Source organism: Cupressus sempervirens, chromosome 2 (assembly GCF_028749045.1).
Source record: "Cupressus sempervirens isolate cs-2001-9-10 chromosome 2, ASM2874904v1, whole genome shotgun sequence".
Classification (NCBI taxonomy): Eukaryota; Viridiplantae; Streptophyta; class Pinopsida; order Cupressales; family Cupressaceae; genus Cupressus; species Cupressus sempervirens.
Genome location: NC_143119.1, coordinates 646,908,864 through 646,935,129, shown reverse-complemented (window position 1 = coordinate 646,935,129; position 26,266 = coordinate 646,908,864). Strand labels below are relative to the sequence as shown.

Sequence of the window (26,266 nt, the reverse complement as noted above, 5' to 3'; positions counted from 1 at the left end):
TAGGTGACACTCGATACTTGGCTGTTAACACTTTGCACTTGGCACCCGACACTCGGTACTCGACACTTGGCGTTTGGCACTTGGAACTAGTTAGTTGATTGTCGACAGTTGGCACTTGGTAGTCAACAGTTGATAGGTCACACCCAACACTTAGCGCTTGACACTTAGCACTCTCAGATGTGACAAACTTTGTAATGTGGCGATTTGATCTTCGTCAGAGTAGTAGCACAAAATAGTATAGCTAATAATATTATGTGGAGCTATGGATTAACATAGGAATAAATGAGTCATTGTCATCGAAGTAATTGTATTCAAATAATATCTTTTATTTCATTAATCTGACAATGAGGTATAAAGTGAAATATTAGAAATGGTATCTCCAATGACAGACTAGGGTGGTTGCTAACCATCAAAGCTGTGATTACAAAATAGGGAGGATCTTGCACCTCTGAAATTGTAACAATATGAAACACCAACTAGAATTCACGAATACAAAGAAAACATCAAATTCACCATGACTTCCTAGAATGCCAAACATGACCTTATAAAGATCTCTAGGAAGTTTCTCAAAGGGAATAGCTGACATTATTTATTATTTTTTATAACTTGGTCCCCACTTAATTTATTAAATTCAAGGTCCTTTAGAATATTATTTAAATGTTGGAACCTCTTAACTAATTAAAATTATTAAGTAGCTTTACTAAAAATTTGGGGACAAAACAAATCCTTGCCCCCTAAAGATGGCTTGCCCTGAAGCAATGCATCATCAAATTGTTTTCCTACTGTGAAGCTCTAGGGTTTCCCAAACCAGGTGCGAACATCCATGGCCTTATCCGCTGAAATCTCCATGTCCCATGATCATGTGGACACACTTGGAAGTAAGGTAGAAGAGTAAATCTCCATCAAGCTTTAGCTGCTCCACTTTGATATAAAAGTTGCCTTGCTCGAAGTCGTCAAGGTCCCAATGAAGCCAATTATCAAACACAATGATACCTGAATTCCAAGCTATTATACCATCACACCAATCAATCACTTCTTGAAAATGATGATTTGGAATATCAAAACTCATCTCAACTTGTTCGTCCCATGTAGATGCCTCTCTTTTTGAATAGCAATGATTATGTCTGCCACATATTCTACAGAAGGAAGAACTCCATACTCAACAAATTGTAGAGCTTGCCCATGAAGAGGGTCATTGGTAGTGCCTTCATCTCCATGCAGTTGAGTGATCAATGTTGGCTTGGCGGGCTGCATGAAAGTACCCTCTTCAACCTTCTTGTTGTTATGCAGGCTTAGGTTTTCTCCACTTGTAGGTGTAGTGGAAAATCCTTGCATATTCTCATGTGGCTCTTCATCTTCCTCATTACTCTTATTACCCTCACCAACTTCCTTAGCCGTGTACAAGTGAAACTTCAAATTTTCTTTAGAATGCTTGAATAAGTTATCGACCAATCTACATGTTGCAATAGAAGGGATGCATTGTTGCTTATGAATAGCCCACAACATAGTAATGATAGGTTGGGATATTACATCCATCCCCTCAATACGTGAAATCATAATACTCTCCACAATAGAGAAAATCTTATTAGTGACCAAAATATGAGGAAACATATCGTGGATCAAGTCTTGCAATCCTAGATTGAAGAGTAGGTTACATTGATTTTTGCACACATCTCTAGTATTGTATATCCCCTAGCAAATGGATCACTATTGATGTCATCAAGCCTCTTAAAGCTTTCAATAATTAAGTGCAATCTCTCTGTCATTGTGTCATCATCATACGATACTTCAGGAGTTGAGATTCTCAAAATCTCACTTAGATACATTGTAGTTGCTAGCTTAATTTCCTTGTCATGGTGTCTCAACAAATTGGGTTGTCTTAAGGCGATCTCAGTCAGAGAAAGGAGCTTCTATATAAATCCTAAAGGTGGCTGGTTCACCTTACTGAAACATGCTTCAATATCTAATGGAGTATCAACATCATCATTGACCTCTTTGCCAATCTTTGGTGGTGCATTTAACCACCATTGTCCATCACCGGGCACTATAATTAGTATTCAAACCATAATCTCTCAATCTCCTTGACAAGATGGCAAGATCACTAGCTTTGATACCATTGTAGTGTTTCTGTTTCAGACTTGGCTCTTCACTAGTGCGACTTCCTGTGTACACCACCTTCACCCCGCAACACGTTCACGTCACAACCCTTCACTTCCACTGCACAATACTCCATCCATACAAGGCAATGCCTCTTGTACAAATATACCCTGTACAACTAACTTCTACTTGTATGGCACCGCTCCACATGTATGACTCATATCGTATGACTCACTTGTCACTTGGCACTTCTCAATCAGTAATTGACACTTAGCATTTAACACCTGGCACTTGGTGCTTGGCAGTCAACACTAAGTACTTGGCAGTTGGAAGTTGACAATCGACACTCAAGACTTTGTGCTTGGCAGTCAAAACTTGGCACTTTGTAACATACAAATTTTTCCAATTTTAAAAAATAGATTATTTTTACCAAGGGTTAAGTCCCAAGTGACTGCCCTATACTATAAATATATAAAACAGATTTGTGCCTTAGAATTTCTAATTGTTAAATGATCACATAGAGAAAAAGAGCATGGTTCTACATCAAGCAAAGATTGTCTTGATAATGGCTACAGCTAAAAGTAACGTATTCTAGCTTATGTTCAATCATTTGAAAAGAATTGAAAATCATATTCTCAACATTTATAATCATTTGAAAGAAAATGATAATTCTAATCTAAGCCATTTATATTTATTTGAAAAGAACTAGAAATGAATTCTATGCTGATAATTAACAGGGGCAAGATAAGAAATCAGATTTACATGTAATTGAAATATCTACTGCTGTGCTGATCAAGCCTCAGCTTTCGGAGAAAAGGAGAAGCATTTACTTAGGCTTAACCTCCCAACCATGGACCTTATATTATCCCCACACAATCTAAGAAAGAAAGACCCTTTCTACCTCAGGTTAGGCTTGGGGCACTAAAGCCCAACCAGTCGAGCTTAATGGTGTTTAGAGTATCCGTTTAGCAATAGGCAAACATGCCTACGTAGCTGGCACCACAGACATCTTGTGATCAAAATAGGCAAGCATGCCTCTAATCAACCTTGGCCAAGGATTTAGATGGGCATTAAATACCCAATCACCACCACTCGACTTGACAATAGAGTAAAATTGGACAATCATGAGTTGACTTGATTTTTAATAACCTCTTAAAAATTAAATATTCGTGTATGAAAGTTCTAATCATGTTTTTTCTTTCCTTTGCAAGAATCCTCTCCTCTCCACCCACTATCATTGACTTCACTAGCCTTGGGTGAGTCCTCGGAGACTATCTCATCATATTGAGATCCTTATCACATGTTTTCTTTGAATAAATTTTATAGCTGGTATACAACGACTACTAGCCTGTATATCAGTATATCATAATTTGAAATCAGATTCTGTATCAGAATTCTCATAAAGAAAATAATTCGAGTATAGGAGAAGAAATGTATGAGATCCCTATGGTTATTGGACTCGCATAACGAGCCCAGGATTCAAAGTCAGATTTAATATCATGCTTAGTAGTCGTGTTTCTAATGCAGCCGAAAACAAATTATAATAGCAATGACGCCAAAATGGAAAATTTAGAATGGAGTGAATTCCATAACCTGAAGTGAAATATGTCAATGGTCGATTTGAAATCGGCTCAATAAGATACCACTACCATGAGGCTCTGACGGCCCAAGTTGCTAGTGAGAATGTGAAAAAAGAGAATAAAAAAGAAGTAGAAGGTAATTTGCAGCGTTAGTTGGTTTGAAGTTATGCACAAAATAGAATACCATCTTTGTTCATCTGCAACCGTGGAATCTTATAGCTCCGACTCAGTACCATGAGATCAGTTTCCAAGGGCATCAGTTTTTAAAAGTTCATCGTTACAAAAGATGAATGCCAACTTGAGATGGCCGCTTCTCATCGAGAGGAAATTATAAAGTTCATATTTTCCAAAGGTTTCTTTTCTTTTATGATATTATATATATATGTATATATAATTTAAATATAAGGTGTAATCATGCTATTTTGTTATATGTATAATTGTACCTATATGGTACATCTATATACTTGTGTGATTTAGAGAATATATGGTTTATTTCTAACATCATATTCCCTTTGTATATGCATGTGTATATATATACATATATTAATAAGTATGATTTATAGATATCATCTGAGTATCATGGTGACATCATATATATATATATACATATATATATATATATACATATATATATATACATACATATATATATATATATATATATATATATATATATATATATATATATATATATATATATATATATATATATATAACTCATAATGATAATATTGCCAGTGTCTCAGAACAACAGAGAGCTAATTGTTCTAAACAAGAAATTTAGATGTTTACTAATTTTAAATGTTTGACCAAGTAGCTCATGATTCTCCAATTGTGTACTCTATTGTGAATTTGCGAAATCCTTATCAAGGTAGCTAGAGATCATACTTGACAATCGAACGATGGACTAGGATAGTGCCTCATTCCTTGAATCCCGTTTAAAAAGGCTTTCTCCTCTTCGTCTGCTCCTGCAACGACCAGTGCAACATTTCCACAGTAACAACGAGTTCTTCCATTTAAATCAACATTTAGAATATATTAACTGATAATTGTAACAATGTTTAGCTATCATTATCAATAAATAAGTAGACATGATAAATAGTTAACCGATTTCCTATACACAAGATTATAACAAATCAATTTCACATGAAATAAACAGTTAACTATAATTTCCCCTTTCACATGATCATGACATTTGATAGTTTTAACTAATCATCGCAATGACTATAAACTTATTTTAATTAGGTAAAAAATTTGGGATGTAACCCACTTGGTATTTGGTACTTGGCAATCGTCAATTAGTTGTTGACAATCAATATTGGACACTTGGCGCTTGGCATTTGGCAATCGACAATCCAAACTCGGCACTTGTCACCCAATACTCGACACTCGACACTCAACACTCGACACTTAGCACTTGGTACTCTTGAATGTGACAAACTTCGCAATGTGGCGGTAGATCTTGGTCAGAGTAGTAGCATAGAATAGTATAGCCAATAATATTTTTTTAGAGCAATGGATTAACAGAGGAATAAATGATTTATTACTACCAAAGTAATTGTATTCAAATAATACCTTTGTTTTCATCAATCTAACAATGATGTACAAAGTGAAATATCGAAATGATATCTCCAATGACAGACTAAGATGGCGACTAACCATTGAAATTGTGATTATATAATAGGGAGGATTTTGCACCTCCGAAACTACATCGGTATAAGACTCCAATTGGAAGTTGCGAATACAAAGAAAACATCAAACTCAACATGACTTTCTACAATGCCAAACATGGCCTTATAAAGATCTCCTATAAGTTTCTCTAAGGGCTATAAAATAGTTGACATACTTTTTAAATTATTTTATAACTTGGGCCCCCCTTTATTAATTAACTAAAGTCCTTTATAATATGATTTAAATTTTGGAACTACTTAATTAGTTAATTTGATTCAATTGCTTTACTAAGTATTTGGGGAGTTACACAGAACCTCGACAACCCTTGCTAATATCCTTAATGTCCAAAACAAGGTGAGAGTTTTTGGAACAGAAAATGAACATACATCAGAATATATTGGTATGGGTGATTTGACAAAGATTTTTTATACTGGGAACTTCAATTTGGTTAATGAATTGCTAAATCAATTGACATGATCTACAAAGCATTTTGCAAAACCAACTCAGACTATTAAGAAGTGTTCATCGGTTTTAAAACCCAGTATAGAGCCATGAAATCAGGCTAATCTTTAAACTTCCGAATCAAATGTAAAGTTAAAAAGTTTGTGAACTCCCCCCTCGACAAAAGCATTGACAAATGAATTTATTGAAAAGAATATTCAGAGCTGGTGATTTCAGTTTTCAAATCAGTGTCATTCCTTGAGTGGATTGAAGAATCATCAAGATGCCCATCATGATTTTGCGGCATCAACATATTGAAAATCCATTATAAAATGCCTGATATGTGAAATTGAATTACACGAACTTGGCAACATCCTATGTGCCTATGTAACATGCACAAAATCGAGAGGTCATAATAGTGTTTCTTCATCTCAAGAAGTCGGATCTTTAAGCAGGTTTAGTGTCGCACTTTCAAGGGTGTCCTAGATGGGAAAATGGTGGGTTGTAAAGCACATGCTTTCCAAATTGAGACAAGGAGATCATGAATTTCTAAATGAAACTATGATCTCTGCAATGTAACATCCCAACCTAGTCGGATATGGCTTCCTGTTAGATTTCTAGATGTCACTAAAAGCTGCCTCTCAACAAAGGAAAGTATTAATAAAATAGACAGCACCATACCTAGTGTGTGGAGAGAAGGTGGTCATGATGAATATCCTCTAAATAAGATGACATTTAGAGAATTACCTGCTTGAGTAATGTGAATCACAAATGTACTTGATGCAGTAATTGAGAAGGGGTGATGTAGTTGCAATAGATATACGTATGACTCTAAATGCAGTGGTCATATACTCGATACGGGCCTTTGCATGTGATACAAAATCTATATTTGGGTGTTGCCCAAAGCCTAATTAATTAGAGGGTCAAATGTCAGAGTACATGGATGCAATGGAGCATACAATGCTATTTTTGAAGTTTCAACCCCAAATAAAGAATTTCTATTTGTATTGGGTTATGATAATTTCTATATATATTTGGGATGTGATTTTCATGGCAAAATGTTCTAGAGCTGAACTTGAAATTAAGTGTAGGCTTTGGTGGTGGAGGCAACGAGTGGTGATGGAATAGTAATGTTGTCTGAATATAAGAGAACATTTGCAAGTGTTAAACTGTCTAATGTTAATGGCACCATTACCCATGTCACACAAGAAGAAGGTTATACCAGTGAACCCAAACAAAGCCACAGAAGGCCAAATATCACGACCACCAATTACTCTTATACGAAGTATATATCTTAACAATAAGGAAAAACTGCAGGTAATATTCTCAGTATAGAAGTTGGAGATGAATTCAACTATAGGATTGAACTAGTGATTGATGATCCTCATGGGTAGTCTTAGTAGAGGACTGATTACATTCACAAGAATCATGTCCCCAAAGGTTCTTCATGAAATGGTTGATACCAATAGACATTTGCATATACTTCATCAGCCAATGGCATGCAGGGTGTCTCTGTACTGAAGTTGGAAAGAAACTAGATAAAAAGTGGATAGGAATAGCAAAACTATTATTAGTTTGTAACCATAGTAACATGAAGATGCTGACACTCCCTTTTTTCCCCACGTCTCAGATTCGGGGACGCATTGGGGACTTAGAGACTGCACCCCCGTCCCAATGGTGCCACCAAATTCCACCATCTCTGCAGAGGATGGGGGGACACCCCAATGTTGACTATTTGTTGAATAGACTATTTATGTTCAATGTTCGATATTCTCACCGGAGGTAGTCTTTTAAATAGGGAATTGAAACACAATAAGGATAAATTACCCGAATTTCAGAGCCTATGCTTGGAAAGAAGAAAAATCTGATGATTTTAATATTGTAAAGGGGGGGAGAAACATGATCTTTTGTATAGAAATAAAGATCTTGAAACTCTCTGAGTTTGTCTAGGAAATAAAGGGAACTTTTGAAACTTTACTTTCATTTGTATTTCTTTATGATTGTCATTTTCCTATGTCAATTGCAATTAGTCGTGGATGATTTCATCTGTTACAGTTGGTCATGGTGTGATTATTTTTTGAATCATTCTCAAGTATTCATGTAATCTGAAGAGAATTACTGTTAGTTTCCTGATCACTTCTTGTGGGTTTTGAGTGGATGAACTTTGTGCAATTCATTTTTGTTTCCCTTCCATTTCAAGTCTATATTCACGTCTACAACATGGCTATGCTTAGATGTTAGTTTACCTATTTTTCTTTCCTGTCAAAAGCATATTCAGAAAACCCCTAATCACATCAGAGAGAATTGTACCTCTAAATTCAGAGGAAGATATCCCATCAATGGAGAGCTCTCAAATTGTTGGTTTCTAATTTGTCTTTAAGTATGGGCACAAGGAGTTATTTTGGAAAGACAAATCTGTAAACTAATATATGACATGTAAATTATCACGTGATTGAGCTCAAAATTTCCAACTTCAATAAAAACTAATAAAAACTTTAAACAAATAAAAACCAATAAAATTAAACAAAATGTAAATTAAAAACACTAAAATTTAAGGACAAAAAGTCTAGAAAGCAAAAATATTAACAAAATCAAATGACTTATGAAATGAATGTCGAATTTTCAATTAAATTTTGTGGGGTTGCCATTAATTTCCCTTGAACGAAATTTATGACGTGTATTTTGGGATATATTAAATTGGCACCAAGAGGGTGAAACCCAAAATACAAAAAGTTTACATATACTCAGAAATGCCCAAAAAAAAGCCCTTCTTGAAGGTTATCCTAGATCTAGAGCTCAAACTTGTCGACGTCTTCTATCTCCAGCTTGGGAAAACCACTTGGCACCAGAGGGAGAGCTACAACTTTATGTATATAAAGTTGTAAGAATTGTACCAACTTCACCGATTTTGGGATTAAACAAATGGCCACATGGCAAATTCAAACCCCAAACCTGAACTGAGAACAGAGCTTTGAATTCATTTTTATCAGGTATGTATTCTGTAAAATATTAGGACTCACTCCCTGCCTCATCCAGATGGGCTGCTTTATTATGTTACAATTTACGTGCAGCACAATTGATTCCCAATGGAGTTTAAATCCTGGTCATCATTACGTCAATTACTTTGGTTTACCTTTAGCCCATGATGGTTTTGAAGTCTTATTTTACTTCTTGCTATACTAAACTAGCAATCTGCAACCTGACTTAATTGTAACTTCCAATCTAGTTTGGCAATTATGCATCTTGGTTCTTATATCATTTAAGAAGAACAGTAAAGGTAACAGGTATCACTGATGCAAGATCTTCTTTTAGAAGAGTCTTGCATTTGCATGCAAGGGTTTTATTTAAAAATGTCAATTGTAGGCACAATATTCTGTTCCCTAAAAGGCAAAGGGTTGTAGTTTCTGATCTCAATTGTGTGCGTGCATGTGTGCCCACTGTATGAATCTCCTTTCTTGTTTTAGGTTCTTGACAAAATATCAGAGATGGAACAGATAAGAGTTATTGCTCTCTTTATTTCAGTATGTTTGTTGTCTAATATATCACAATGCTTGTCTAAGATTTCTGTGTTAATACCATCTGAGTTTGTTTACGGTTACTTGGTTAACTTTTGAGTTTAAAACAGTTTCGCATATTTTGTGACTTCTACAAAGAATTGGAACATTTTCTTCATGTTTGGAGAGATCCAACATCTCAAATAAAGGTGCTGACTTTGCATGAATGATTTTGAAAATTAAAACATTCTCACTATAAATGTTAAGTCTTGATGCCTTATTTGTTTTGAAATATGTTTTTTGTTGGTCTATAAAAAACCTTTTGGTGAAGGTCTGCTGTATTCGTTACAGATGCCAGCAAGGACATGTTTTTTCTGCATGAATTTAACATTGTTTTGTTGTTTCCTTCAGTGTTTGTAAAAAAGTCATGCTCACAAGTTCTGCATATTTGTATTGTAAATTTCCTTAGGACCCAGAGTGGAGACAAGCAGTTACGGCAGCTGGTTCTGGCTGCATGGCAGCATTATCTGCAGAGCGTTATCTTGTTAAAAATGATCTCCTCATTGAGTTCCATCAGGTATATGAAAATTTAGTAATACATGTCAAAAAATGGATATTGGTCATATTATTAAAAACCTATTAAGCCAACATTTATCATTTATTAAATCGTCCTGCTGGAGTTGTAAAAATAATGTTCTTTTTTGTAGTTCTGATAGGAATCATATAAATTTGGTGCCTTCAGCCCAGTGTTTAGCATTAGTTATATGAATCCATGGAAGGGTTTCATTATTATACTTAGTTTGGAGGAAATGCATCCGACATGGACTAGATTCTCTTTTCTTGACTACATAATAACATGAAATGATAGCATTTCAAGTTTTTAACTTTTGGATGAGTTTAGTAATCGATTAAGCTTTCTAATGTCTTTTGGAGACTCTTCTGCTTATAAAAGGTGGGAAAATTGCTCTCTGGCACATGTTAATAATGCACGACAGAGAAGTTACTAATTAATGTGCTGTCAAAGGGCATCTATTTTTATTTTTTCTTTTAAAAACAATAGTAGTTGCTATAATTTATAAAGACTTTCCTACATTTTTAATCTGACAGATAGCTCTTCTGTTTCTTTAATTCTTTACATTTCTTGAATTTTGTTCTGATAGAAGGTGAAAGTAGAAGAGACTAAGCAAGAGATCCCAGACAGAGATGCAGAGATGGGTTTTGATATTTCCCAAGCTAAGCATAAGGGTCAGGTAGTTGAATCTCTCATCGATAACGCACTCTCTGCTTTGTGCTTTTTGAGTCTCTTGTTTTTCTATTGAAAACATGGAAACATTTGGCTTGGTGATTGACAACCAGGCACACTGAATTGTTTATAAATATTGGTATACTATTTTCTGTTTGCTATTTTAATATAAACCAACATTTTTTGCAGTATGCTCTTCGAAAGATATATCATGAGAGTCCTCGCCTTATTTGTGTGCTTTATACCTCGCCAACATGTGGGCCTTGCAGAACTCTTAAGCCTATTCTTCACAAGGTAAATATGGCTAATAGTTATCAAGCAGAATGTAGTATACCTGGGATGGTTTTAGATGCGACAAACACTTCGTTTACTTGTTTTTATTTTAGATAACTGAATTATTCCAAAGAAAATATAATCTGTTTTGTTGTTTCATTTTGTAAATCATTAGACTTAAATCATTTATTTTTACTGAAACCATTACTTAGGGGGCAAAGTTGCAAACATTAGGTACCCTTCAAATGTGCTCTTATGTAAGCTAGTCACTGTGAGTCAGATATGATTCTCATGTTTATTTATAGGAGTGGAGCTCCTTTGATGGAACTCTAAGCCCTTAGTTAACAAACAGAAGACTCTAAGCCCTTGATTAACAGAGGTTTGTGATATGCTTGCATACTAGTATAGTATAGTGGCATTTTTAAGCATCGTTTATGAAATCTTTTTGATCGACATGTTTAGTGCTACACACTGCACTATGGTAGATATTAAATGAACTTCTTGCTCTCAGCTATTTTGATATTGTGTAGAACATTTATGGTTTTATAACCATGCTCAGGGAACTTACTATTACTATAAATAACCATACTCTGTGTTATCCCGTGAAGTCTAAAAACTACTTTGAAGAACAATCAGCAACCTGCGCTGCTGTATATGTAGTTGAAATTGAGATAAAATTAGCAAATTTCTTGAACATGTCAACTACAACATATAGATTGTCCCTACCGTGGGTTTTAGGCAAGCTCGTGATAAATCCATAGAAATGCACTCCCATTTCCAATCAAGAATGGGTGGGGGTTGCAACAAGCCAACTAGTAAGGAGTGTTTGCGTTTGTTCTGCTGGCAAGTAGGATACTCCCTTCCTGATTCTTTTCCAAGTAAACTACTCCTGAATCTCCCTATATGTCTTAAGTAGCTGGGTTGACCAGCCATGGGAACATCACGAGGTTCTCTCAAAATTTTCTTCTTCATTGCTGATCCTTGTACATACAATATCCTTCCTTTCTAAATGATAAGGTAATTTACAGTTGTATACCTATCAGCCTAGGTGCTACCATGGATAATACCAAAAACTTATTTGTCCTTTGCATGCTTAGCAAGTTAGCTGTAATCCACTCTCTCAGAGTAGCGGCGATCTCTCCCAAAGAAAACAAGCAAGGTCTTTTCGAAAGTGCATCAGCAACAATATTCTTCTTCCCTTTAACATATACAATATCAAACTTGTAGGCTTGGAGCTTGCTCACCCTTTTCTTCTGTCTATCATTGAGGTCATGCTGATTAAGAAATGCTTAGGGCTGTTATGATCAGTCTTAACCACAAATTTGCTTCCTGCCAAATATTTCTGAAACTTGGCCAAAGCGTGCATAATGGAAAACATTCCTTAACGTAGATACTGTAACCTCTCTCTGCGCCCCGCAATTTCATGCCCTCAAAAGTTATTGGGTGCTGGTCTCATTAGTACTACTCCTACTCCGTCTCTCGAGGCATCATGTTCAAGCTCAAAAGGCTTAGTAAAATCAGGTATTGGTAATACCTGGGCATGAAATCATCACCTATTTGAATCTGTCAAAACATTGTTGCGCCTCACCAGGCCAAAGAAATGCCTCATTCTTACATCGAGTCTGTAAGAGGGGTAGCCTGCTGTAAAAACCCTTCTACAAAGCGATGGGAGAATCTGCAAAGACCCAAGAATTCCTTATGCCACATGAAATTTTTGGGCGGGAGCCAATCATGAATAGTTCAGATCTTTCCTGAATCAACTTTGATGCCTCATATGCTGATAATATGACCCAAATATAACAACTTTGTCATACCAAAAACACACTTGGATTCTTTGAAATACAAACAGTCCCTCTTTAGAATCCTTAACACCCTCAATTTGTTTGAGGCGCTCTTCGAAATCTTGCTAAAAATCAGAATATCATAAAAAATTATGATGACAAAATTCTTCAACTAATATCAAAGCAGCTTGTTCATGTGAGATTGGAAAGTGGTTGGTGTGTGTTGTTGGTAAATTCTATATTGTAGCCGACGGGTAGAATAGTATTCGAAAGGGCGCGTGATGGTTGAGTCACCTCTTCAGGAAAGTATATGTACACTGTCCGGTAGGGACTTTGGATCAGCATCATGGGTGTTATTGTAATATGCATATTGCGTATATGAATAAAGTATCTATTCTGCATTATATCTTACTATACTACATGCGTTAAGTATCCTTTTACCCTGTACAGTAAACAGTGTGTTGGTTAAACTGAAAGATATAACTAGAAACTCAAAGTGTCCATAATGGCAACAAATACAGCCTTCCCCAAATCCTCCTCTCTAACCTGAATCTGATGGTATCCAGATCACAAATCAATCTTGGAGAAGCATGCTCCATGTAGCTTATCAATACATGGGATGGGGTACTTGATTTTGATGGTCTTTTTATACAATGCCTTGTATTCAATACACATCCCCAAGGTCCTATCTTTTTTCTTGACCAACACAACTAAAGATGCCAAATGACTTTTGCTCAGTTTAATATGCCCCATCTCTAACAGCTCCTTGATCTTGTCCTTTAGCTTCTTGAGATATTTGTAAGGGCTGGTTATCATAAGTTTAACCTCTTTTTTCTAACTCAATAATGTTCTCTATTCCTCTCTCAAGTGGTCACTCGGGTGGAATATTACTAGACACCTTACCATGTTTAGTCGTCAAAGTTTGTATATCATGTGGATACCTCTGTTTCTGCTGATCAGTTACTGTAGGCATAACCAAATATTCTCCTGCCCGTTCTTCTTGAGCATGTTGGTGAGTTGATTGTCATGAGCCCAAGTTGATAAAAAATACGCCTAAAAGAATATACTTTAATTTAATGATTAATAGATTGCAATAGAATGGACTGGACATAATTGACTGCAACATTAATAATTAAACCCATGCATCGTAAATGCCAACAATTAATCCACAGTGTGATCATTGTGGAAGAGACATGGGAAAGACTTGGGGAAAGATCAAGGCATGAAGTAATTAAGATTATAATAGTTAACAAAGCGATTTTGGAAGAACGATGGAGGAGAACCATTGTTAATACATCACAAGTTATGATTATTGATCTCATAAAGTTTCTGGTTCTACCAAGTATCCTTATAAAAGAATATCATGGAAATTAGTAAGGCAATGAATAGTTAACTATAAAGTGGCAGTGATCCCGTATGCCATGAAAAGGCACATAAGAATAAAAGGGAAGGATTAATATGAAGACAATGATTAGATTAATCACTCGTTATTAAGATAGTGACGTGGCAATCAACTTATGAATAACAACACATAAGAAGTGTAATACAGATGGGTCACTATTATTAAGCCTGCCTCGATGATGCTTATTAATAACAACAGTTAAATCAATCAGCTTTAATGACAATATGAATAGTGGTGAGTATTATAAAATATATTCCAATGGGATGTGATCCATTACACATGAAAGGTATAAGGAGAAGGGTAGCACTCAGGGAGAAGGGAAGAAAAACTATTGAATATGGTTCATATATTCATGGGAGGAAAAATAGAAACAAGAGAGCAATTTGATTTGGCTGTATAAGTATTAAGAGAACCGATATTATGGACTGATTGAAGCGAAGAATTTAATAGACGACTTTGTGCGGGACAATATGTCCAAGTTCTTAATTATCGATGATAAATCTAAGACAAATAATCCTCATGAAATGTTGGTCATACATTAGAGGCAACAACCAATGAATATTGACAGCCATCTCTCTTAAACAACAATTAAACTGATATATGGTGACTCATCAGATGCGTGGCAATAATAATTAATGGTAACTATAAGGTGAGAGTGATCAGTTTGATTATGAAAATGAATGAGAACAAAGATATTTTCTATTTATCGAACAGACATATTTTCTTTCTCAGAAAACAGCAAGAGGAGAGAGGATAATACACACAAAGAGGGGATAGGAAAATTTAGGCGAACTTCCCTTTTCTATGATGATTAGGGGAGTACGAGCAGCTTATGGGTTGATCATGGGCATCAACCTGCACTCAAGGTGATTAAAAAGGTATAAAGTTATTCATTTCCATTTCAAATAAGATGTCATAAACAATATAAAATGAATATATACATATATATTATATACATAAAAATTCATATATAAAAATGCACACATAGGAAATTTTAAAATGGATAGTATTGAAATAATATTATGTTTATAATATTTGATATTTAATGAAAGATCAATATTGCCTCTTATGGTGAAGGAGATTAATCTTAAACTCTTTAGTGTCAGTATCAGAGACAGGTACGATTTCCATTTGGTTGACATGATAGAGATGAATCTTGAACTCTTCAATATCAGTATTAGACATGGGTGTAAGTCCCATTTGGATGGCACGACATAGATGGATCTTAAACTCTTTAGTGTTACTATCAGAGATGGGCGTATTTCCCATTTGGCCGACACAACCTAGATTGATATAATCTCTATAATGTTGGTATATGAGAATTGTCTCCATCTGAATGACATAATTGAGATTGATATAGTGGCCAAAATATTTTGATGAGTAAACATAGGCATATGTGGTGAGCCTTGGTTAGGGAATGATCCTTCCAAGAAGAAACTTTAGGGGGTGCACTCCAAAGAACAACAAAAGGTTAGGAAACTTGAACTAGCTTTGTGTTAGAATTGGGATAATGTGTGCATCTAGAATATTATAGTAAGCTTGTTATCGTTTAATTCTAGAATTTCTTTTGCATGTTTTACTCATCTCAAGTTAACCCTAGTAGTGGGGACATTATAGTGGTATTTGATAATGATCCTTCCATCCTACAGGATAAAAAGATAAAAACAGGACCATCTTGTTGTCAAGCATGATTGTATTGTCGTTGTCAAATATGTTGTTAGGTTGTTAAGTATGTCCTTGGTTGTTAGTATACCTGAGCGGTATGTAGTTATGGGTCGCTATGGCTCACCTCACGCTCCCTTGGGGTTTATATGTACTCTCTTGGATGAAATGTATTGACATTATTATGATTATCACTGTATATGGAGTCATAGTTGGATGTATACTTGATTGACATTAATGAAAGAGGTGGCAGTTTTTTAATTGTACGTTGCATTTTATTGTATTTGTTACATTTCTTCTATTTGAACTTGAAGTATGCACTAATTCACTTTACTGATAGCGGTAAACATTTGGTGCATTGCCTATATGACCTTGGGAAGTGACGAAGTGTGAATGGCAAAGGGAAAGCAATGGGCCAGCCAATAGACGACAGTGAAAGTAGCTGCCAAGAACACGAGGAAAATCCGAAACTCTTTGAGGGCGAATGGGTGTTGGCATTAGATTTTGTCGAATTACTACAAGCGTCCATTGAAACTCGTGTTAGGAGGGAAGCCACACGAGAAGTGCCAAAGAGCACTGTGTGGAGTGCCCTTGGAGCGAGTCCTATAGTGGACCGATTAATGTGCCATCTCCCTGATTGTTGGCGCAAACCTTCCTTGCCCTCCATAGTCATTGTGAAGAGGTGAACCGTAATAACAGAAGGCAACAAATTCTTCGAGACTACCCTCGTAGGGAAGAAGAGGCATGTGATGAAACCCGTCATAAGCAAAACAAAAACTAACTTTTGGAAGGGAAATGAAAATAAAAGATAACATGGGAGGGTTATGGTTACGTCGTTCTGGTGACGAATTGTACACATAATGAGTTAATAAAGTGTTCTTATTATATGGTGTGTTGTTTTATTTACATGCACACTAAGAATTCTTGCCAAATTTGCTAAATCAAGATAAAAGTGCAAAATAACATATAAATGAGAGAGGCTATTCAGGGGGCATTATCATTACAAAAATAGGCCGAACGAAGGTGACAGTTGAAGAGACGCGGAGGGGCTACTAGAAGAGGTTGTAAAGGGAAACCAAATTGGGGTCACGGAAGGCGAGTAGTTCGAGAGAGAACATTGTGATGGGTTCGGTAGAGAGGAACACAAAAAGGAGTTCGATGTAGAGGAACACCATCGTATATATGGAGGGCAAGATTTAATTGAAGAGACAAGAAGCAGGTTTAGAAACTTAACTCTTACCCCATGCACAGAGGTGAGGGAAGCTTGAAGGAACGAGGGAGAGGAGGCCAAGGAAAGAAGTGATAGGGATACTAGTGCAATCATGAGTGTCGAAGGACACAGCTGTATGAGAATCAAAGCAATCTATCCGGTTCGAATACTTATAGTTCAGGGATACCTAGCTCAAGGACACCAACACCGACAATAACCAAAATTGTTATAATGTCACAAAAGCAAAAGCTACCTAAGTTTATAGGCAACGGGAATGAGGATCCCATATGACATTGTAAAACATGTGAAACCATCTGGACTACCAATGATGTAACAGATAAGGATGAATGTGTTGGTTCTCGAAATTGCAAAATGGAATCTTACGAGTCTTGCCAACTCGATGTTGGGATATTCAACCGGTTATGGTCAACTTGACAAAACTAAACAGTGTAGTCCGCGAGTTCTCTGCACTACTGGCTCTGCAAGGCCAAGGCGGGTGCACTTGATCCTGGACAACAACTTAGATCCAAGATGCTTAAAGCAGATTTATTAGAATTTGAATGAAAGTTTCCTAAATGGCAAGAATTGTAGAAAACTTTAAATTTGCAAATTATGAACTGAGAATAATAAATGAAATATGAATTTTTTAAAATAGGAATAAGTATAGATTAGTGCAACAAATGAGTATATTAATTCTTCAAAGGAAAGATATGAAACAATTGCCAGCATATGGATTATGAATCAAGAGTAATATAAAGACCAATGCTTAATCAAATGGGCAAACAAAGTCAATATTATAAGTTGAAACGTACAACTTTATAAAGTTCAATGTACTTAAACTATAAATAGATTAATAATCCGGACACGACGGATCAATTATACGAACTCAATTTTAAACTAGTCTAGAATGCATTTTAACTCCTGTGATATGGAGACAAACTAGACATAATTATGGAAACAAATAAATATTTCACAATATCTATGTTCATCAAGTTTAAAATGCAATAATGATCCAATCCACTTGTCCAAATATAAAAATATTTATAGAAATTAATAAAATATCTATAAAGGACGCAACTTTATAATAATTTAAACCCTAAAACTTCTATGCAAATAAGTAAAATAAATACGCTTACTGGTTATGTCGAAATTAAAATTGCAATGAAGACACTCCTTACAGAGAATCCATCCAATGCAATTAGATTCCAAACTAGCGTAGAAAAATCGTACTCAACGATCCAAATCCACAAGCTTTCAATATATCAAGTATAATATATCAAGTGCATTCAATATGCACCAAAATTTGGGAGTAATATGAATTGCATCACTTTTTTTGCATCTATATTTATAGACAAGTAAGGGGCATTAGTTGCTTTCCCAAGCACCACACCTTTTCAATGCACCTAATCTTAGTTTTCTAATTACAAAATGCATTAGTGTCATGTTAATAATGACTGGTTATATCTGCGACATATGTTTCAGAGACGTTCCTAAATAACTTTTCAATCCCTTGGGATAACTCCTCTCCGATGCCCGCAAGTTATCCAACACACATAATCATTTAAGAAAATCGTTGAACTCCATTGGATTCGCTCTTTAAGAACGTATTCAATTCATGAGGATTTGTGTTGATGAGAATGTCTGCAATTTGGAATTTGGATCTCACTTTTCTCATCTACTAGTTTTTCGAATCTTGCTCTTATCTCGAATCGCCTCTTCCTGTCACGGGATCCCCCTAAGATTATCCAATATGTCAAAACACGATGGTGACTCTTGACGCATATTCCACGAACCTGCCACAAATACAAACTGTAATAAGATTGTGATTATCAAGTAAAAGTTAAATAAATAGGTGATATCAAATGATTCAAACTCCTATAGCAATAACCATCGACAATCGATATCTTATGTATAATACTTGATGCTTGACGCTTCTTTCATATTCATTCGATGTCTGAACTCTATGATGATATATATGTATTTAAACAAGTCAACTTTCAACCCGATTGGAGGCCAATTATCGTTTTATATCGTTTTGATGTGCGTAGCCTTAAGCATATCGAGCAATTAAAAACTATATCTAAACAACACTATTTTGCCAATTGACGACACCAAGTTGATTCAGATGAAAAATATTCAAATCAGTGTTGAACATCTTGACAATCCATTTACATACTCCACAATTCCTTTTATTGACGTCATCTCTGTATGGTGTCAGCAATGACTTTATCTTTATTCGCTGATGGTTGCTTATTTGTCTATACTTACGACTTGATTGCTTTGAAGACTGATAGAGCTCCTTATTCCGTATGACACCATGAGTATTCTATCCTCGACTTCAGAGGAATATGTAGCACTAGCATCCAATTCTTTAGTCAACAACTCGCTAGTACCTTCTTTGTAGGATACAGTGAGATTCCATTTGTTTTATGCTTCTCTCCAGTTGATTATGATCTGACCATTTTTGAATAACTAAATTGTTCAATTACTCTTTATTCAAGGGTTATTAAAAGTATTTGTGTATTCCAATATTATCATTCTCCCATTCAAGTTTTTTGCTTTTCTAGATAACTGATAGATGCCTTCCTTTGTTGATTTCATGCGTGAGTGTCTAATCCTTAATGTCTCTGTCAATAGGAATTTTAGTGGTCATCTGTTTGTATTGGATTGTAGCCTTGTAGCTTAAGTGCAGTGACAATGGTACCCTGGGTGTTGTCGGTAAAGTTATAAAATAGCCGACGGGTAGATTAGCATGTAGTCGGTAATTGTTATGTAGCCGATGGGCCCCTTCAGGAAGGTTCTTTGGGAAGGTATATGTACACCATCCGAGATGGTTGTAATCATCATTAGAAGCACTATGTAATCTCTTTGGCATATATGCGAATAATAAAAGGAGTACTACTGTGTTATACGTTCTTGTCTATTGTCTGTATGAGTTAAACTATTTACCCCATACGGTAAACATTTGGCGCCGTTGCCCAATGGACCTGGAACGAAGGCAGAGGAATGAAGATTAATGCCATATCAATTGAACCAAAATAAGAATAAGCTAAAGGAAAAAGATGAAAAATGCACTGCACAAGGGAATTTAATTTTGACACAATAGGCCAAGCGCAGACAGAGGTTTTAGCAGATTGCCGACGGACACCGAAGTACCGAGGAATTGTTGGAAGAGACTCAGCAGTAGTTGGATTTGGTGGAAGAAACAAGGGAGGAATTTCTTGACTTGTATACGCCGAGGGAAGAGAATCCAGACGGAAGGGAATTAACTTGCACGACTCGGAGTGCTGAGGGAGCACGAGGTGGAGTGAACTCTTCATCCGTGATACACTTCCGGAACGGACAATTTCGCTGGAGAAAAACCCTTTTTCACCAAGTAACGCGGTTGTTGGAAATAAGACGACTATCTGAAACAGCGCAGGTGTTTTGAACAGTGCGGGTGTGTTGAACAGTGCGGGTGTGTAGAACAATGCGGGTGTACAGAACAATGCAGGTGTGCAGAACAACGCGGGTGTGCAAAAGAGTGCAGGTACACAAGTACCTCCAACTCGAATAGTAATGGCTGGACCAAAGGAAAAATTGCCAAAGTTTGATGGTGATGGAACGGCTGATCCAATCAGACACTGTAAGACATGCGAAACAATTTGGACGGTGAATGGCGTAACCGACATAGATGAATGGGTTCGACAATTTCCGGCAACCCTACGGGGTGTGGCAATCGATTGGTTTTCAGACGCCGACCTTCAGAAATTGACTACATGGGCGGGAGTTAAAAAAGAGTTTATCATCAAGTTTCAATTGCTATGAGACGACAATGAGATCGTAGCAGAAATCTACACCACAAAGCAAGGAAAAAATGAAACAGTTCGTGTATATGTCAGAAAACTAAAAGAATTAATAAATAAAATGGAAAGTAAGCTGACAGATGGGCTGAAAAAGAGATGGTTCATTGAAGGACTATGCCCAGAGTTAAGGAAGAAAATGAAGATTGTGCTGCCATCATCATACACCGAAGTGTACAATTGGGCGATGGACTTAGAGAGAACAAAAAACGAAAAAGAAGAAGAAAAGTAGCTCATTCGACTCAGATGACGCGTCTTCGGAAGAAGATAGTAGTGGTGACGAAAAGGACAGTAAGAAGGTCCGAGCTTTCCAAAAGGATATGATCAGAATGATAAAGGAATTTAAGAATGTGAAAAGAGATGAAGGGAAATGAGCTATGGTGCACGGACTGTAAGACAAAAGGTCACACGAAGGGATTCTGTCCAAATAACCAATTCGGTGATATTTGTCAGATCATGGGACATTCTACAAAAGAATGCTCCTTCAATATGAAAACAAGAGGGCATTAACAAGTGCTCCTGACATAGGAGGCTTTTGCATCAGGAGGGAGCGTAAACACAAGCAATGATGGTGCCACTTTGTGTGGGTATAGAAACAATAGAAGAGGGCAAAACAACAATACCAACAATAATAATGGGGGCTGCAGCCGAATTCAGTACGATGTGAATGGTCGCCCGATGGTTCAATGCCAAGCATGCAGTTTTTGGGGCCACTTTGCACGAAACTGTACGTCAGCGAATACACCAAAGTTGTTATGCAGATGGTGCGGTCCTGGAGATCATGAAGATGCCAAGTGCCCGAAATTAGGAGTGAATTTGATCAACATCGGGGTGAACGAAGAAGTCTTGGCAATCACTCGTAAACAAGCAAAACTATATCCTGACCCGACGGAAGAAAAGAAGAGATTGGAAGAAGCGCGGGCAAAAATTGAGAAAGCAATGCAGGTAAAGAAATCACAATTGAAGGACACTACCGATACCTCAACGAGGAACTACGCAGAACAAAACATCATACGACAAATGTTACAAATTGAAATACTAGTCAAGTTAAATGATTTGATCCTCACAATGCTTCAACTATGGACAACACTCATGAACATAGCTTTGACTGCTAAACTACTAGGAGAACATGGAAGAGAAAAGGAAAGTAGAGCAAGTGCAGCGGACCCAATGCTGCTAGCCCTCATATTTGGACGACATTCGACGGTCGTAGAGATGGGTATATTAGGAACGGTCCTTTCAGACACAAGTGTGGATGGAGGTTTAGGGGTAAACGTCCTACCAGAAGATACTTGGAAGAAGTTGGGACAGCCAACGTTGTAGTCCCCTACGTTCCAATTACTAACGACAGATCAACACGGCATTAAACCTGTTGACGTCCTGATGGCACAACCAATGACTATTGAAACACAACCATTCCTACTTGATTTCGTTGTCATCCTGTTGAAGAGGAGAGGATATGATGCCATTCTGGGCAGAGGATGGCTTGTACAAGCGAGGGTTAAGCCTGACTAGAAGAAGAATACACTATCAATGGAAAGCAAGGGACGACGATTCATTATTGATTTACACACACAAATGGTGGGCGAAGAAGTTGTATCATCTGATTCCGAAGAAGAGGATGAAGGAAAGCAACAATTGGAACCCAATGAGGGAGGAGTCCTACGGTTGGAGGGTGGATCGACAAACGAAGATTTGGATTCGATGAACGGCTTTTTCCATTGGCAGATGGAGGATTATGAGCTCTTTCTGAGTTGTAATATGTTAAGGGTTGACGAAGGTGAAAAAGAAGAGGGAAATGAATGTCTGAAGGAATATAGAGAAGTGGAAGAAGGAAAGACGGTTACGACAAAAGCTGAAGGGAAGAACATATAGTATGAATCCAAAAAAAGGAAAGATTCCACCATACGGTACACAATAAACAGACCGTGCAGAAAGAAAATGTTATGTCAAACCACAGATATAGTAGAAAGGTGCTGGTATTAAGAAAAACACATCATACGACCTGCACAGGAAACAAAGAAGAAGGGTTTAATAAAAACTTCAGCAGTACGGAGTGAAGGTTCTAAAATCAAGAATACAACTATTGACAGCAAGGAGGGGCAGCCGATGGAATTCATGGTACTGAGTTTCAAGAACAAGCTTGGAGATATGGAAAGCCTGAGCGAGAGATCGTGTAACTTGAATAAACTTGATGAGCGACGATTGTAGGCACAATGGGCACGGAGGTGACACAAAATAGGTGCAAAGCGTGGCATGATAAACACCTAAAACTAAACAAGTTTCAATTGGAACAGCTGGTGTTGAAGTATAGTGGACGGAACGAAATCAAATTGGGGAAGTTTAAAGTCAAATGGGTCAGACCATACCAAATCCGAGAAGTGGACAACAACGGAGCAATAAAGCTGTGGACATTGGATGGGCAAGAAGTACTAGAAGCCATAAATGGTTCCAAGTTAAAAATATACCGCTCGAGAACTGCTTCCCCATCGATGAATAATGGCGAGTAACTCGTAATGGCTAAAACAAAAAAGTTGAAAAAAGTTGAAAAAAAAATTGGAAAAAAAATTGGAAAAAAAAATGGAAAAAAAAAGTTAGTAAAGATCACTGTACGGTGAACATACAGCAACTTCAGCAAGCTAATGATCACTGTACGACCAAGGAAAAAGAAATAATATTTTAAATCTATGCACCGTACGATCTTCTTATTATCCCACCATACAGTGAACTGGGTTGAAGGCAGACGAGGTCAATGCAGTGTACGACAGTATAACATCATTTGGCAGACATCGTACGGTACATAAAGGAGAGGCAAAGGATTCAAGTTAATCACTGTATGGTGATTTAACGAAACTAGGAGGAGGAAACCGTACACCGTATGACAATTCAAGGCAAGGACATTGCACTGTACAGATTCCTAGTGTTATACTACGTGCGCAGTATGGATTCAGGAAAGGGATACGCAGGCACTGTACAGAAGGGTGCAGGGGTAATATACCAATCACCGTACGAATGGGAGAAGTTAAAATACACCATCGTACGATGTTGAAGGGCAAATGCGTCCAGAAGCAGGTTGTCACACCCTACGGTCAACGCAGGAGGAAGTGAGGGAGGCCGTAGGGCCCTACAACAATTAAAAACATCCATACATAGCAGAGTAAAAAGCTACAACACAAGTGAATGATGTAGAGGATGTAGCCGTATAGCAGAAAGATATAGAGGAAGGAGCAAAGAAAAAAAACACGACGACAAATAAAAAATGTTTAGAATGAATAACGCATGATGCCCAAGGGAAGGGAAAGACATAATCAGGTAGTAAAACATAAGCAGTTGCCAGAAAGAGTGGGATCGGAAGAAAATCACAAAAATGGTGTATTCCATGGAATTTTGTGTGGCTTTGAAAGTGCTAATTTGGTCTTGGAGACCCTGCTAGGGGCATTGCCCCCTAGACCCCCAGTCGCTTTAGTTATCAATCGTGGGAAGTATGACCAGTTGATGAGACTTAGAGCTGCTGCAGGCATGGAGTGTCTGTGCATTAGAGGTGGAGGGAACAACAGAGCACGCCTTTCGAGAGGGGTGATATGCTTTGAGGCACTTGGAGTAGGTGTTGGATGTGAAGGTGTCTTGGTGGATGCATAGAGAGCTGGGGAGGAGTTGATCATCTAGTTGAGGCAGTATAACGACACTTGGCTCAGTGTACCTAGGAGTTGGAAGCAGAGAAAGCGGCACGGGTGGCTATCAAGGTCAGCTTGACTAAGGAAACAATATTGTGTTAGCAAAGGCTACAGATGCAATGCATTTTGGAGACTAGTTTGATGCAGGCACAGAATGAATGTGAAAGTGGTGTGACGGAAACATATCTATCTTGTTATAGTTAGTCAATTAATGTATCCCATTTTATTAATTTGTTTAGTATATTTTGTAATTCTCGTCTGGAGACGACTCTTCTTTTTGGGGGGGATGATGTTGTCAGTAAATTTATAAAATAGCCGACGGGTAGATTAGCACGTAGTTGGTAATTGTTATGTAGCCGATGGGCCCCTTCGGGAAGGTTCTTCAGGAAGTTATATGTACACCATCCGAGATGGTTGTAATCATCATTGGAAGCACTATATAATCTCTTCAGCATATATGTGAATAATAAAAAGAGTACCGCTGTGTTACATGTTCTTGTCTATTGTTTGTATGCATTAAACTATTTACCCCGGGCTGTTTGAAATCTGCACCAATCATTGGAAACTCACTGCTTGTACCTTTACTATCTTTTCGTTTATACATTTCCATTTTGATTTCATCTCCATCCTGTATAGAAGTCAGTAAATTCTTATCAATAATTTCCTCTTGGGATATAGCAATTAGAGTTTCCATCTCAAATATAAAGAGTTCATTGTTCTCTTCTTGAAGTTACTGTTGCTGATATAATGATACTGATTTCATTCTTCTTTTCATGAATTTTCTATTGTAAAATATGCCTTCATCACTCTTTCATCTACGAATCCTTACAACTTGGAAACTCACTGCCTGTACCTTTACTATCTTTTCATTTATACATTTCCATTTTGATTTCATCTCCATCCTGTATAAAATTCAGTAAATTCTTATCAATAATTTCCTCTTGGGATATAGCAATTAGAGTTTCCATCTCAAATAGAAAGAGTTCATTGTTCTCTTCTTGAAGTTATTGTTGCTGATATAATGATACTGATTTCACTCTTCTTTTCGTGATTTTTCTATTGTCAAATATGCCTTCATCACTCTTTCATGTACAAATCCTTACAACTTAGAAATGGAGGTCTAAATTTGGAAAATTTTTTTTTGGGCTCCATCAGTGGCTCTTGTCGGGGACACATGCCCCTTGTGGGCACGATGAGATTCCAGCTTTCTCTGGAGGAGCAGACCGAGCACCCATGCTTAGCACGATGCACAATGAAATTGGGTGGCCCCAGCCGCCCCCCTCCCAATGATCACTGACTCTTCCCTTTGTCAAACACCCGATTTTGATCATGTAATAACTAATTTCTTCTGATCATGGTATTATATCCTTGCTTTACCTGATTAGCTTTTTGAGTGAAATTCAGACCAGTGCATAATCTGTCATCATCCTTCATCACTTGTTTCAGATTAGAATTTATCTTTGTCTTATTAACAAGATCAATAGAAAGGAAATAAATTTCATTATCATTTAATCCAAATATCTGACCTCTTGCATCATTCATTTGATTAGCATACAAAGAAGTAAAATCCTTAAAAGAATTATGATGAAAACTTAGAAACATTTCCCTAATCATCTTCTCAATAAATATCATCATAGAGTCTTCAGGGATACTTACCTCGGTATGCTGCTCATACTTCATACCTGTATCAACTGCATCACTCTTATGAGCAATACCTATTGTCTCTACTTCATGAATGCAATCCTTGGCATCTGACTCTTGTTTAGCCTTTGATAGATCTTCAGGTGCTATGTGCTCTTTAATGAACGGAAGATCCCTACGGTCCTGCTTTTGATCAATCACACAAGCATCTGGATAAATCTTCTTTGCACAATTCTCTAAATGTTCTTCCTCATC

At 36.9% G+C, this 26,266-nt stretch overlaps 1 protein-coding gene across 3 annotated transcripts in view; it reads left to right on the top strand.

Annotated features, from left to right (window-relative positions):
- LOC149575035 (thioredoxin reductase NTRC-like) overlaps positions 1-26,266 on the top strand; it is a 121,427-nt gene that overhangs the window by 60,566 nt on the left and 34,595 nt on the right. For 2 of the 3 annotated variants that reach the window (XM_089814896.1, XM_089814898.1), the window contains exons 6-8: positions 9,753-9,860; positions 10,444-10,533; positions 10,716-10,820. In XM_089814896.1, the coding sequence (XP_089671022.1) occupies positions 9,753-9,860; positions 10,444-10,533; positions 10,716-10,820 (303 nt within the window). The remainder of the gene's footprint in view (positions 1-9,752; positions 9,861-10,443; positions 10,534-10,715; positions 10,821-26,266) is intronic. The other variant, XM_089814897.1, reaches the window with a different exon arrangement.